We start from the raw sequence: 16,287 nt of genomic DNA, 5'->3' as shown, positions 1-16,287 counted from the left end.
AGTGCCACTGACACGGCCCGCTACCAAAACCTGCGGGCTCTCCTTCACTGCAGCCGAGGTGAGTAAAACATTTAAACGTGTTAACCCTCGCAAGGCTGCAGGCCCAGACGGCATTCCCAGCCGCGTCCTCAGAGCATGCGCAGACCAGCTGGCTGGTGTGTTTACGGACATATTCAATCAATCCTTATCCCAGTCTGCTGTTCCCACTGCTTCAAGAGGCCACCATTGTTCCTGTTCCAAGAAAGCTAAGGTAACTGAGCTAAACGACTACCGCCCGTAGACTCACTTCCGTCATCATGAAGTGCTTTGAGAGACTAGTCAAGGACCATATCACCTCACCCTACCGGACACCCTAGACCCACTCCAATTTGCTTACCGACCCAATAGGTCCACAGACGACGCAATCGCAACCACACTGCACACTGCCCTAACCATCTGGACAAGAGGAATACCTATGTGAGAATGCTGTTCATCGATTACAGCTCAGCATTTAACACCATAGTACCCTCCAAACTCGTCATCAAGCTCGAGACCCTGGGTCTCGACCCCGCCCTGTGCAACTGGGTCCTGGACTTCCTGACGGGCCGCCCCAGGTGGTGAGGGTAGGTAAACAACATCTCCACCCCGCTGATCCTCAACACTGGGGCCCCACAAGGTTCGTTCTGAGCCCTCTCCTGTACTCCCTGTTCCCCACGACTGCGTGGCCATGCACGCCTCCAACTCAATCATCAAGTTGTGCGATGACACTACAGTGGTAGGCTTGATTACCAACAACGACGAGACGGCCTACAGGGAGGAGGTGAGGCCCTCGAGTGTGGTGTCAGGAAAATAACCTCACACTCAACGTCAACAAAAAAAAGGAGATGATTGTGGACTTCAGGAACAGCAGAGGGAGCACCCCCCTATCCACTATCGACGGGTCAGTAGTGGAGAAGGTGGAAAGTTTTAAGTTCCTCGGTGTAACCATACGGACAAACTGAATTGGTCCACCCACACAGACAGCGTTGTGAAGAAGGCGCAGCAGCGCCTCTTCAACCTCAGGAGGCTGAAGAAATTCGGCTTGTCACCAAAAGCACTCACAAACTTCTACAGATGCACAATCGAGAGCATCCTGTCGGGCTGTATCACCGCCTGGTACGGCAACTGCTCCGCCCACAACCGTAAGGCTCTCCAGAGGGTAGTGAGGTCTGCAGAACGCATCACCGGGGGCAAACTACCTGCCCTCCAGGACACCTACACCACCCGATGTCACAGGAAGGCCATAAAGATCATCAAGGACAACACACCACCAAGCCACTGCCTGTTCACCCCGCTATCATCCAGAAGGCGAGGTCAGTACAGGTGCATCAAAGCAGGGACCGAGAGACTGAAAACAGCTTCTATCTCAAGGCCATCAGATGTTAAACAGCCACCATACACAATTTAGCGGCCGCTGCCAACATACTGACTCAACTCCACCACTTTAAAATGGGAATTGATGGAAATTATGTAAAAATGTACCACTAGCCACTTTACACATGCCACTTAATATAATGTTTACATACCTACATTACCCATCTCATATGTATATGTATATACTGTACTCTATATCATCTACTGCATCTTGCCATCTTTATGTAATACATGTACCACTAGCCACTTTAAACTATGCCACTTTATGTTTACATACCCTACAGTACTCATCTCATATGTATATATACCGTACTCTATACCATCTACTGCATCTTGCCTATGCCGTTCTGTACCATCACTCATTCATTATCTTTATGTACATATTCTTTATCCCTTTACACTTGTGGTGTATAAGGTAGTAGTTGTGGAATTGTTAGGTTTAGATTACTTGTTGTTATTACTGCATTGTCGGAACTAGAAAGCACAAGCATTTCGCTACACTCGCATTAACATCTGCTAACCATGTGTATGTGACTAATAAAATTTGATTTGATTTGATTGATTTGATTTACATTTAAATTGCACTATACGCGCAATTGAAACTTCCGCGATACAGATTGAATTGAGCCGTTTTTTCATAAGTATTTTGATATACTGTTGCTAACCACACCCATTCTCTGCGCTACACTTGGCAATGCAGCAGCCACTCTACTTCCTATGGAGCCAGTTCAGTCAGGATAGATCTAACTCAGGAGGTATCTGCCCCACTTTCTATAAATATCTCTGTCTGGGACTTTCTCTCTCACACTTTCATGTGTGGACACACACACACACACACACACATACACAACATACACCAACACACACACCACACACACACACACACACACACACCACACACACACACACCACACACACACACACACACACACACACACACACACACACACACACAGCCTAGAGTGAGGTAGACTACCATTCCCATGCAGCATGCCCTCCCTAAGTACTCCTTAACAAAGCCCATTCAGTTACTATCAGTCTTTCTACTATTACTCCTGACTTCTCTAATAACAACAAATGCAGGTCTGTTGAGGTTAGTGGCTCACAATTCTCCAATTGTCTGAATTACTCATGAGACAATGTAACAACACAGAACCAAAGAGGCAGAACAGAGGGGGATAAGAGGTTATATAATCAAGTTTCATGTGAATATTCAGGTTATGACAGTTTTCAGGGAGGGCTTCTCCTTAGAAGACCCACCCTGCTGAGCCCTGCTCAGAGTGTCAAGCCTGGTACTCTGCTGAGCCCTGCTCAGATGTCAAGCCTGGTACTCTACTGACCCTGCTCAGATGTCAAGCCTGGTACTCTGCTGAGTTCTGCTTAGTGTCAGCCTGTACTCTGCTGAGTCCTGCTCAGATGTAAGCCTGGTACTCTGCTGAGTCCTGCTCAGATGTCAAGCCTGGTACTCTGCTGAGTCCTGCGTAGATGTCAAGACTGGTACTCCGCTGAGTCCTGCGTAGATGTCAGGGCTGGTACTCTGCTGAGTCCTGCTCAGATTTCAAGCCTGGTACTCTGCTGAGTCCTGCATAGATGTCAGGGCTGGTACTCTGCTGAGTCCTGCGTAGATGTCAGGGCTGGTACTCTGCTGAGTCCTGCGTAGATGTCAAGCCTGGTACTCAGCTGAGTCCAGCTCAAATGTCAAGCCTGGTACTCTGCTGAGCCCTGCTCAGATGTCAAGGCTGGTACTCCATGGGGTGGTAAAATGAGACCCTAGATGAAATAGTACTAAGAATGACACAGCTATTCATGCATAAATTAAATATTTTACCTGTCTCAAAACTTGCAAAGCTCAGATACATTATCCTCAGGAGATACAAGCTTTGTAAAATAGCATTGTAAAAATGCACATATCACATTTAAACTAAACAACAGGGTTGTTCAAAAGGCAGTGAGCTTGATGCATTCCCTTCCTCCTAAAACCATGCAACATAGGGGTCACTAGCTGTGTTCACATGACCTAATCCCCAGGGGTTAGAGGTCATGCGTGTGATATAAAGAAGGTGCTCTCAGCCATATCACTTTCACAGCGGCAGCAGCCTGCTTAGCTGCGCCAGGCGTAGCCTCTGGAAACACCAACAGCTCCACTAAAAACAAAGGAAGTTGTCTATTTAAACCAGGCTGCCTGTGGATATATAATATTGCCATTGTCTGATTATGTTGCATGGTGTTTCCTTAGATACAGCCCCCGCCCAACGTATCAACGTTTATCAAAATGGTCAGATCACCCCTGGGAGCTAGCATATAATGGAGAAATAAATAATAAAAGACTATGATACTTTCGGCAAACAGTCTGTGAATCCCAAGTAGTCATTAATTCAGGTATGCTCTATGTCTAACAGTGTGAGTACAGTGACTGGGGTTGTGTTGTGTTGAATCAAGTTTATGTTCTAGCAGTTGGAGCTGTGCTCACCTGCAGCATGAGCTCGCAGTCGTCTCGGCCGACAAAGATCATCTCCCGGGGCAGACGGTGGCGAGTGCCCCCGCTGCTCACCAGGAACCAAGACGTGAGACTCATCTCTGCTCTGCTACGGCTCGATGCTACTCACTCCCACCTCCAACCCTACGTCATCCTGAGAGGGAGAGAAGGAAAGACAAGGTGGATGAGGAAGAGAAAGAGGGGTGGAAAAAGAGTGACTGAGGAAAGAACTAAGAAAGAAGAAGTTAAATGTATTTACAAAACAGCTATTCTTTCAAATGTTTTTGCATCTGGAGTAGCTGTGTGGTTTGGAGTAGCTGTGTGTTGACGGGCGCTTGCACAGTCTGGGAAAGCTACATCCTCCCTAGCTGTGTCTGCCCTGGCTGGCCCTGATCATTGCCAGATGCTACAGGAAGTGATGTAAGAATCTTGGCTGAGCTGAGCAACCCACCCTAAAATATATTTTTTTCTTCTTCTTCTGTTGGGCTAAGAAGGAGGTCAGACAGAGCAGTTCCAAGTCCAAGCTYAGGGCTGGAGAAAATAATCAAGCAGCATAACTGCCTGACATACAGACCTGCTCCTCCATAACCTCTTGAAAGTGTCACAAAAGTCACAACACTGTGAATCATATTCAATTTACCATGGCTATGGGAAAGGTACCCTGCATACCGCTGTTAGTTCCGTACTCCAATACGCTGCATTTAAGTGCTTGTTTAAATAGAAATGTGAGGCTACAGAGTGTTGCATGCTGACACCAGAAACTGGAAGAGCTCAGTGCCATTTTGCAGCCTTTAAGTAACGTCAGAGGATAGATTAAACACAGATTAAGGAGCTAAACTGTTATTTCTCTGATCTCTTAAGTAAGTCTACTTAATAAATGCCTATTCAACAATCCTCAAGTCAAACTTTAAGATTTGACTTGCACACACATTTCTTGTGGTAGGCAATGAGGCAATGCTGCACGAAGGACTAATACAATGAGCGCAGCAAGACCAAAATCCTTTTTTCATGCACGCATGCATATAAACAAAGGCATTGAAACAAGAGCCAAGTGGCCGTGACAACGTGACAGTCTCTCTTCACACTTCATGTTTTGGATACACATGGCTTGTTGCCATACACAAAAAAGGACTTGGAGAAGAGACACTGTTCTCCTGCTCTGCCAAATATTGTATCGTGTTCTTGGGTGCTAAAACTGGTAGATCTTTCTCCCTCACAATCCCTCAGTCCCCCGTGCACACATTAATGGTGTATTATTATGAGAACATATTGTGTCTGAGTTATGAGTGCCTCTCCCACGTCAGAGTGTCTACAGAACATGAGAACAGATTATATTATGTCCGCTTACTGATTAGCCTGTAAACCAGGGATCATCAACTACATTCAGCCGCGGGACCATTTTTTATTGAGAGGATGGTCAGGGGGCTAGAACATAATTACAAGTCATTTTCCAATTGACCGCAAGAAGGCTAAACAAATATCATATTTTACTAAAACATAATAATTTAAAACCTTGGCTACATTTGTATACGATCACATACACTCAGTGACCAGTTTAATAGGTACACCAGCCCGTTCACGAAAATTGCTTGCGCCTACATACAGTGAGTCACGTAGCCGTGGCTTGCTATGATAATCAGACAGACAGGCAACAAGGCATTCAGTTACTGATCGATTGAACACTAGAATGGGCAAAACGAGTGACCTAAGCGACTTTGAGCGTGGTATGATTGTCGGTGCCAAGCGCGCCGGTTCCAGTATCTCAGAAACAGCCGGCCTTCTGGGCTTTCCCGCATGACAGTGTCTAGGGTTTACGAGAATGGTGCGACAATAAACAAAAAACAATAAACAAAAAACAGCTCATTGATGAGAGGTCGAAGGAGAATGGCAAGAATCGTTCAAGCTAACAGGTGGGCCACAAATAGTCATATAACGGCGCAGTACAAAAGTGGTGTGCAGAATGGCATCTCGGAACGCACAACTCGTCAGTGCTTGTCACGGATGGGCTATTATTGAAGCAGACGACCACACCGGGTTCCACTCCTGTCAGATAAAAACAAGAAGAAGCAGCTCCACTGGGCAGGTGGTCCCCAACACTGGACAATTGAGGAGTGGAAAAACATTCCCTGGTCCAACAAATCCCGGTTCCTGTTGCGTCATGCTGATGGCAGAGTCAGGATTTGGCGTAAGCAGCATGAGTCCATGGCCCCATCCTGCCTAGTGACAACGGTACAGGCTGGTGGCGGTAGTGTAATGGAGTGAGGAATGTTTTCCTGCCACACGTAAGGTCCCTTGATACCATTTGAGCAATGTTTCTATGCCCAGAATAATTCAGGCTGTTCTGGAGGCAAAGGGGGGTCCGACCCGGTACTAGATGGGCGTACCTAATAAACTGTCCACTGAGTGTATATCTCTCTATTATGAGTGGTAATACTTTGGAACATATTTCCAAAATGAAAATCACTTGGAGCGTAATAGCTGGTGTTTTTAGAGTCTTATGTCTAACAATAGAATTTAAAGAAAACTTGGGGGGGCCAAATAAAATCTTCCACGGGTTGCCAGTTGGGGAACCCTGCTGTAAATTATTCTCCCTCCCCTCCCCTGTCTCTCACAGACATTATTGTATATGACGCCTCTCCCATGACCTCTCAAATTGTATTGTTATTTGGTGGTGTGTTCATGAAAGAGTGGCATTAATATTTGATCATGTTTCACAGACAAACCCCTGGACACACTGATTATTCCACAGAATGGACAGAATGAAATAGTGTTCTAGGTTTTATCTGGGATGGGTTTTGAATTACTGTACCAAAGGCATAGAAAGAGCTTATTGGGTGCACATCCTGCACAAGAAGGTTTTTTATTGTAATATTACCTGCCGTTCAACATTTTGTCCTGCATTAATAGGCCTTCACATTGCTTTGGATCAAGTAGAACATTTGTGTGCATGCATCTGCTCGCCAGTTGTCTCCCATTTCACAACATTTGAATGAATTTCTGAAATTTCCTCCAAAATCTATTGCATAACAGCCCAAGTAAGCATGTGTATCCTGTACATACGAAAAATAAAACATGAAACTTTAACCCATATAAAAGGTATATCCTTGTTAGAGTATGTTTCAATGTCAAGTTATTTGGTGAAAAGAAGATTCAAATCACAAAATAATTGCGATTAAGAATGAAGGAAGAGCATTTTCTGTACATGAATCGAACGACTGTAGCAGGAAAACATGATAATAGTGTGTGGTGTTTCTCCCCCTCGGAGCCCAGGAATCAGAGGCCTAGCCACAGTGGAGTCATTAGTCCAGGAGGAACCACCGCAGAATCCAGGGATATGGAGAATGTAACGTGGCACAGCACAGCCAGGAGTCTCAGTACAAGCCAACCAGTGTAAAGAAAAAGCCTTCAATTAATCCCACATAAAAGAGTATTCACAGTCTTCATATTCCCAGCTGGGGAATATACTGGGTTAGGTCTGTCTGTCTGTATCTCTCCTGCAGCACACATGCAGCTCTGACAGGACTCAAACCCTGCTAAACGACTAACCTACAACCCACAACCCACAACCCACCGCATGCATGCCAATGTTAATTTGTTATTGGCTTCAAATGGTTGGATCTGAGGGGGAGAATGTTTCAAAGGTTGAGACATGAGGCAGGCCTGCAAGCCAGGTGGATCTCTGGCAGAGTACTCCTCTACAGTGCAGAACTTATGGCACTGATACTGTACAATATGTTTGTCTTGTTTGTCATGTCCTGTGAGGACTGTGGATTGGTAAACAATTTCATGCCATTTCAAAACAGATGAGTTATTGCAAAATCCTCATCTCTAACCCTATCATCCTCTAACATCCTTGTTGTGGGTTAAGGGATGACGTCATGGTTTTGGCTGGGTAGAGACCCTTTACCCCACCCCCACTAGGTCAAAGAGCTGGATTGTTCTGAGCTGACTGTGTATGCTTTGTGAGGAGGTGAAGGCATGCAAAGCAGGAAGTTAGCTCAATGCTTCCTGAGGATGGCCCGCGCTCATCTTTGAATTCACTTGGACAGGAAGTTAGATTGTTACACTGCGTGTGTGATTTGAAAAACTGCTTTGTGTTTTAAACAGATTCTCATACAGTAACAGTAGCCTCTTGAAGGCAACACAAGCCTCTTTTCCACTAAGCCAGTTACTCTCATGAGATTTCACAATGTGTATGATTAGCTGTTAAAGGAGAAAAATAATAATTAGAGAGAAAGCTAAAGCAAATCTAGCATAATCAGCTCTTTGACTAATCCCTTCTAAGCTTTATCRTTACTTAGTCTAAATACAACATACCGAATAGTATGACTAATATGGTGCTCTCATTCCAGCCATTCATAATCCTTCCCTCCTCTCTAAGCCAATCAGATCCCAGGCTCCCTCTGTAAGGAAGTGACAGAGATGAACGGGGCGTTCCCTTCCGAGTGTCTCTAATGTGTTTCCCTCCTGTGACCATGGATCCTCCACGTAGCGCCATGACCAGATGATGCAACAGCTGTGTAAGTGCCCGTCCCTCTGCCTCCTTATCCCAACATAGGCCAGAGCTACTGATTCAGCCCACCTATCACAGCAAAYTGCAACCAAAACTGCAACCAAACACACAGCTGCACAAATGCACCTACACATAGGCAATCTGTGCAAGCACTCCCACATTATTTTCAAGATGTAGAGGCAAGTGTTTCAGCAAAGGGTTGGGCTGTGATGTAAAATGTGGCCTACTGTCAACTTGCACTAAAATGAACTAGATTGTTTGCTGTAAAACCTCATAAAGTAAATGGCATACTACAGTACGCTTGTCTGATCTTCTTCTTTGCTTCAGCAGGSAATGGCCCAAAGCTAATGAGAGCCCATTACTTTGATACATGGCTGCATCCAGACAGTCAGAAAGCATAGGTAGGCAAGACAACAGCCCAGGGCAATAAACAACAAAAAGGGCTGTATCACCCAGGATAAGACAGTAGTATTCTGGTCCCAGATGAGTGCACTATTATTTACAGCCAGACAGATCAGACCAGGTTCAGCAGACATAGAGGTATACATCTAACCCTACACAAAAGGAGAGATCAGACACAAGGATCCTTTCTTTAAATGACTTACAGCTAGGCTGCATAGCGCTCCCATCTAAATATCTTACGGTTTTGGTATGGGAGTAGTTACTCATCACTAGGAGGCAAAATTTGATATAACCACACAATCGATTGATCTTGTGTATCCATTCCTCCAGAAATAGGCTTTCGTCAGGGAAGGCTTAACGGCGTCATGGCCTCAGACAACATCCCTTGCTAGTATTAGACCTGATTACAATTTTAACAGCTATCGCAGACACTATCTGGTCATTTGGCGGGAAATTTGACTATGCATACATTGAGGGTTCAATGACTTATTCCCAGGGGAGTGTTGCAGTTTCATGCTGACTGTCAATCTGTATGAAGACAATTTACTTTGACGTTTGTACCAGAATGGCTTACTTTTCCTGTGCACATACATGAAAAAGATATTGATGTGTCACTCATTTACCTAACCACAATGCGCCACTATGCTAATTGCTCAAATAGAATAGGCTAGTATTTGTATTGACATAATTTAGTAATCTGCTTATCCTTATATGATATCAGTTGGTCTATGGATCCATAATAACATTGTTATCTATATTCATTAATTTGATAATAATTATTTGGTGACAGAATAATTTGGTGATCAAAATAATTATCTTCAAGGACTCAGCACTGAGATGGTTGTCTAGGTGAGATGGTTATCTGGGCTGACTGCAAAGTTTAACAATAGCTAACAGTCTCCCTCTGTTATTGAACCATATTGCTGGGTGCTATGGGGACAGAAAAACATATAGGGAGAATGGCTACAGACCAACTCTGTTTGACTAAATAAACTCAAAGAGCACATAGCCCTACAAAACATTATCTTGTAATTGGAGGTTGGAAGAACCTTTAAACTCTTGAATAGGTCGTAGTTGGGGTCTCTTGTGTCAAGGTTTGTCATAGTTTTAGTGATGAACCTTGTTTAACATGGTAAACTCCACTGAGGGATGCTCGAGCACTAGCTAAAACCAACAGAGCAGACAGAATATGTTGATGGAAAGCTTCTCCAGCCACGTAATGAACATGTAGTCATGTGCCTCAGTCTGGGAAACTGTCTCTTTCTTACTAGGCTTAAAAGATACAACATTAATCTAATCTAAAATAGTGATTTAACTACTGCTCTCTAGTTTAATCACCCACAGGGTGAATTATGTCATGGTTATTGTAACGACTCAATAGTTAGCTCTTACTAGCAGTTCCTATTCCTAATGTGAGCATGAGGCCATTCTGGGTGAAGGTTAAGTGACGAGCATTGTTCCCTGCCCTTGTCAGTCTGACAGACCAAGAACGTTCAAGGGGACAAATGCATTTGCCATTCAGACATTGTTCCATTACCTTGGCTGCACATATCCAATAATAAGTACTGATAGCAGAAACTATACAACAAAAATATCAGCATACTGTATTTTGTTGTAAATCATGAATGGCTTTCCTTAATTTGTCACAACTGGAGCAAGTTATCTCTGAGGCTTGGTAAATTGGTTTGTTAAAAATGCATAGAGGGGCGTCCTGAGTGGCTCAGCGGTCTAAGGCACTACATGGCAGTGCTAGAGGCGTCACTAGAGACCTGGGTTTGATCCCGGGCTGTGTCACARCCGGCCGAGACTGGGAGACCCATTGGCCCAGCGTCATCTGGGTTAGGGGAGGGTTTGGCCGTCCGGGATGTCCTTGTCCAATCACACTCTAGCAACTCCTTGTGGCAGGTGAAGGGCGCATGCACGCTGACCAGTTGTACTGTGTTTCCTCCGACACATTGGTGCGGCTGACTTCCTGGTTAAGCGAGCAGTGTAGCTTGGCAGGGTCGTGTTTTGGAGGACGCATGGCTCTCGACCTTCGCCTCTTCCGAGTCYGTACGGGAGTTGTAGCGATGGGACAAGACTGTAACTACCAATTGGGGAGAAAAAGGGGTCAAATATTTTTGGAGGTACTGCAAAAATACTATATGGTCCGGAAACATAGTCAGCACATTTACCACATGAGCAGTTGGTTTGAAATACAAAACCCTGCAAAAATCCTACATCAAGCCTGATTGTGATCAGTATGTAAAGCCAAAGTTAAGAAGTAATGCACATAAGGATCTATAGGACCTACATATGTAAATACATTTACATTTAGCAGACACGTTTATCCAGAGCAACTAGGGTTAAGTGTCTTGCTCAAAGGCACCGACAGATTTTTCACCTAGTCGGCTCAGGGATTCACACCAGCGACCTTTCGGTTACTGGCCCAACGCTCTCAACCACTAGGTTACTTTTCGCCCAATGCTGGCCATATGTTTTTTACTCAGATGGGCTTCACTGTATAGACTGTAGCTGATGCCAGTAGTACTACTGATACTAAAATATCTTACAGTACATGTTTTAGGTACAGCATGGCTTAATTGTTTACATTAAAAATAGCCATGAAAACGTATATTCAAGTGAATCGCGTTTGGGAAGCCATTTGTATCCATTCAACATCAAGCAATAGATGCTCATTGTCCTTTTACAATGTCATTGATAGATTTTCATTGAAATCCCTAATTCAACTGTTTAACATAACATACGGCCTCAAGCTATATATTTAAGCAATAAGGCACAAGGGGGTGTGGTATATGGCCAATATACCACAGCTAAGGGCTGTTCTTAGGATACAGCCCTTAACCTGGATACGGCCCTTAGCCGTGGTATATTGGCCATATACCACAAACCCCCGAGGTGCCTTATTGACTTATAAACTGGTTACCAACGTAATTAGACAAGTAAAAATAAATGTTTTGTCATACCCGTAGTATACGGTCTGATATACCACGGCTGTCAGCCAATCAGCATTCAGGGCTCGAACCACCCAGTTTATAATAAGCTACATATTATATTAGAATTATTATTATTACAATTATTATTTTAAGATATATTGATATAGGTCACAGGTGATGTTGCATACATGCAACATTGTCATGCTGGATTTAACCATAACATTCTCTATGGATATGGGGACCCTGCACTAATGGTGACCCTACTGGCTTATGCCAGACAAGGATCAATTTGGACATCAAGAATTTATTTGATCAATATGTAGATGAGATGGGACACTGAATGCATTGGTCACAGTCATGCACCTGTTAGGATTTGTTCCATTCAGGGCAGTAGCAGGGAAAGGAGGCGAAATTTCTCCAGACACATAAATACATGTATGTTTTATTTTAGAAAAGCAGATTATAGAAAACATACAGATTATAGAGCAAGTAAAGCAAATGTTTGGTTTAGTAAATACACTGACCATAGCCTGTGAGGCTGAAACATTGGCTCTACCTTAAGCTGTGGCCTTAATAGTGACATTAGCACTAGCCATGCCAAGTTGACTATGACACCACCTCTAATATTATCCAGAGATAACCTTCCTATTTTCACATCACGATAAAAATAGCCATGTCTCTCACACAGAAACAGAGACTGGCCCTCGGAAAAATATCATCCATACTGGCAAAGATAATAGGAGTCAATTGAACAAATATAACCAAATATAAACTACTGGTCACACCCCAAAACAGATGTGAAGAAGATTAAATGTTGTTTGAGACACTTATTCTACATGTTGAAAAAGTTGACACACCAATGTTGTTTTTTAACATGGGACTGACTGGCTGATGAAATAGATGAAAAGTAGTCTACCTATGGTATGCCAAAAAATTATCACTCTCCTTGAAAACAAAAGAGGCCATTATTCTTTCAGGCCATTAACCCATAAACCTCTAGTAAAACAGACCTGGTAGAAGCTTCAGTTCTATTCTTAATATGTGTGTATAATAACACTATTATAACAACACTGAAAAGGGAACTGGCCTCATGGCAGTCTCTGTATTAGAGTGAAGGAGGCAGGGTCTCATGATTAACAATATACAAAATGCCATAGTAAAGTGARCTAATTTCCCAAGCTTCCCCGTGGCTGTTGGGACACAATGGCAGGGCAGGACAACAAAGTCCTCAAACAAACAAAAAAGTTATTATTCAAAGGAAACACCCTGCCTCCATAAACATTGTTGGTACCAGGAGGTCATTGAGACTAGACAAAAAAAAAAGCTTAATGAGTGACATGATGACCTTGATAATAAGGTACTGTATAATTGATGCAGAACTATATTTGAAGTATTCTAACTACAGCATCATAAAATGTGTCAGTACTTAGGCGTAGGCTAGTTCTGTGTGCTGCATGTCCAGTCGTACAATGACTGTGACATACTTCCCAATAAGCAGCTGCCTACAGCCAGCGGTTACAGTTGGAGGAGTGCTGGCTATCATTATCAGTGGCACAGGTCCAAAACTTGAATTCCTGCAGGAGGAGGAGACAACTTTCCCAAAAGAAAACGGTCAATGTAGTACACTGGCCCGCTCTCAAATAATACCAGTCTGTTTTCACACAGACAAAAGGCTGTTTAATGTACATACATAGGTTTAATGTTCTAGCTATTATAAGCAAATTTGCTTGACAATAAATGTTTAATAAAGACTTATGATTGCACTGACCACCGTATGCCTGATTCACATTCGCTTATAACTTTTAATGAGCATAAGGAAAAGGCAGAATCTCGAGCTTTTCTGATAAAAAAAGAGAGCTCTAAGCAAAACACCGCTCTAATTAATTAATGGGAGTTTGACATTAGGTGACATCTTGAGAGATTCGAGCATTAATTACCTCCCTACGGAGAGGCCTCTTCATTCCCAATTAAACCAAACATATCAAATTATTCAGATGCACTGTCAGCACTTTTTAAAAATTAAAGTCTTGTGTTGTGAAAAAATCTACACATTACACAAAGAGAGCGGATGCAAACCAGGCCAGCTGTCTGGCTTCACAACAAAGCCCCCCATCTTCGGGTAAGGGGTACATCTTCGGGAAAGAAAAAACAGCTAAACCAAAACGAAAGGCATAGCTTTTCGCATAAAAAACCCTCTAAACATTACAAATAGACGACCTAATCGAATGAAAGCCCGTAGCCTTCACTGATTAACTGGGAACAACTGGACATCCTGACCGGTCCAGCGCTGCCTAGCCTGAGCATAGCCTGGTTGGCTAAAGCTAAAGGCGAGCATTAGACTATCAAAATTGTATCAACTAAAGAAAATGTAGCAAATAATCAAACGCTACTGTAGCTAGAGTACAGCGTTATCTTTATTGCTTCTCGGATACACAGTAGCCGATTACATGGCAAGGAATATTTGCAACAATGTAGCAAGCCCACAAAGGCTGGAGAAGTAGTCATGCATGCAGCATTACAATACACTGCCACTAGCCAAGCCAGTCTCACTACTCTTTCTCTCAATCTACATATCGTTAACCAATAAGACATCAGACTTTATAGGCTRCGGTAATCATTCTGCATAGGCCCATTGTGAATTATGAGATTTATAATTTAGGCCTTACTTTCATCTATTATTTAATAATTTACCAAAATGCCCTGGAATTAAAACATTGTAGCCTATTTTATCATGGGTTCCAGATCTTCCAGTTACATTGACAGAAAGTAAAAACCGAAACTGCATTTATCTATTCATTTGTACAGTTGGTTTACTTGGAAGATTTGGTTGCAATAAAAACATTCTCCCCAAGATAATCACACAGCTGTGGAAAACGTTTTATTATCATGCATTTCTCACTTACCCTTTCTTTGCTGCTCTATTCGGCTGGCTGTTATGGAGACTTGCTGTATCCAATGGAACTGTACGCTGATGTCTGTGCCCAGCCCTGTCCTTATGCGCGTTGGATTTCTCTCAGTTGCGCTGCAATAACGCTATTCCACTACAAATAGCGGAGAGTTGCCTACATCCTCCATGCCAGCGTCTGCAGTTCCAGCTCGACCCAGTGGGCGTGTTTTTCCAGATTGATTGGCAAATGTACGGACGAATGGGGATTTGGGATAAAATAAATGCAAAGATTAAAACCAAATATGTACTACAATTTTGGGAAATTCTGCAAATAAATTCGCTTAACATGTATTAGTGTGCATTGTTTTGGCCGAATAAAAGCAACGTTATGTGATTACGAAGGCTGGTCTCGCGATCATACCAATCTGATAGGCCTACCAACGCGATCTTGTGGTTACAGTTTTTATTTTCAAAAGTTGGACATCGCGTCCAGAATAAAACGACAAGTTCCAAGGCTCATTGCTTGGGTTACGGAAGTATTTGTAAAGCTGCTCATTTCAACGGTTGCCATCTGAGAGGAAACTAGGCATAGCTACATATACACCTCTGCTAGTCTCCAGAGCATATCTCTGTAGTCTCTTTTGTTATGTACATGATAGCAACGTTTTTGGTGGGATATTTTAATGTGATATTTTAATGTGAAGCTAGCTAGCTACATCAAGAACACACACATACGTTCACAAGTTATCCATGAAGCCACTGTTGGATTCTGATGAGGAGGAAGAAGAGTTGGGAGCATATCAAAAGAAACTCAGAGGTAACGACATTAGGCTAGTTAGCTAGCTTAAGATAAGGGTTGAGTTTAGCCAGAAAAGTATGCACAATAACTAGCTAGCTGGCATTTTGTTCTATTTTGTAGTTAACATTAGCCATACACCTACTTCAAGTGTTCCCGACAAGAGCTGGCTAAATAATCAAGACAACATCCCCACGTTTACTCTCTAGTCTGTCTCTTCTCAAAAGAGGGATACATTGTCATTAGTTTGTTATTCAGCCTTACAAATACAGTCATATCTGTTACCTACACAGTAAACCTTTCAACATGATGATTTGACCCCCAGAGAGAGCAAACCGCAGCATCCAGCAGCTCAGCAGTGCTCTGGAAGAGCCCAGCTCAGATGCAGAGGGCATGGAACCAGGCAGGGCTGGAGACACAGACAGCATGACTGGAGAGGACTCATGGAACCAAAGGCAACAGAGTGAAGCTGGTACTTGAGCCTGTGATCAATGTCATCACTTGGGTCCCATAGACCAGGATTTTCCAAATCCAGTCCTGGAAAGCTACTGGGTGTGAAGGCTTTCATTCCAGCCCTGCAGTAACACACCTGATTTGACTAATTATAGTCCAGATTGAGGACTCTCATACTCCAGTCTCAGGACTATGGTTAGTTGAATACTTTGGCGTATAAGAGATGGGCTGTAGCAGAAACCTGCTCCCCAGGACTGGAGTTGGAGTAGCTATAAAATGTACGCCAGTTATGTGATAACAATGTTTCCATTACTGGGCGTTACAGATTAGTTTATACAAAACATAGCCATATATGTTTAAACTAACCTGCTCTTGGCGATACCGTCTTCATTCTCGATTTGGGGAAAAGGGTATCTTATAAATGTCCGTGTC

General features: G+C 43.3%; 2 protein-coding genes across 3 annotated transcripts in view; one reads left to right on the top strand and one right to left on the bottom strand.

Moving 5' to 3' along the window:
* Positions 1-14,782, bottom strand: part of cep170aa (centrosomal protein 170Aa) — a 69,763-nt gene extending 54,981 nt beyond the window's left edge. For both annotated transcript variants that reach the window (XM_023993528.3, XM_023993535.3), the window contains exons 1-2: positions 14,623-14,782; positions 3,863-4,022 (exon numbers count right to left, since the gene is read on the bottom strand). In XM_023993528.3, the coding sequence (XP_023849296.1) occupies positions 3,863-3,967 (105 nt within the window). In that variant the 5' untranslated portion in view covers positions 3,968-4,022; positions 14,623-14,782. The remainder of the gene's footprint in view (positions 1-3,862; positions 4,023-14,622) is intronic.
* An 88-nt stretch (positions 14,783-14,870) lies between these two features.
* sdccag8 (SHH signaling and ciliogenesis regulator sdccag8) overlaps positions 14,871-16,287 on the top strand; it is a 58,350-nt gene continuing 56,933 nt past the window's right edge. The window contains exons 1-2 of the mRNA XM_023993539.2: positions 14,871-15,423; positions 15,728-15,874. Of these exons, the coding sequence (XP_023849307.1) occupies positions 15,357-15,423; positions 15,728-15,874 (214 nt within the window). The 5' untranslated portion in view covers positions 14,871-15,356. The remainder of the gene's footprint in view (positions 15,424-15,727; positions 15,875-16,287) is intronic.

The sequence above is a fragment of the Salvelinus sp. IW2-2015 genome, linkage group LG8, assembly GCF_002910315.2.
Source record: "Salvelinus sp. IW2-2015 linkage group LG8, ASM291031v2, whole genome shotgun sequence".
Classification (NCBI taxonomy): Eukaryota; Metazoa; Chordata; class Actinopteri; order Salmoniformes; family Salmonidae; genus Salvelinus; species Salvelinus sp. IW2-2015.
Note: the sequence above shows the minus strand (reverse complement) of the source record. Positions and strands in the feature narration are given on the sequence as shown.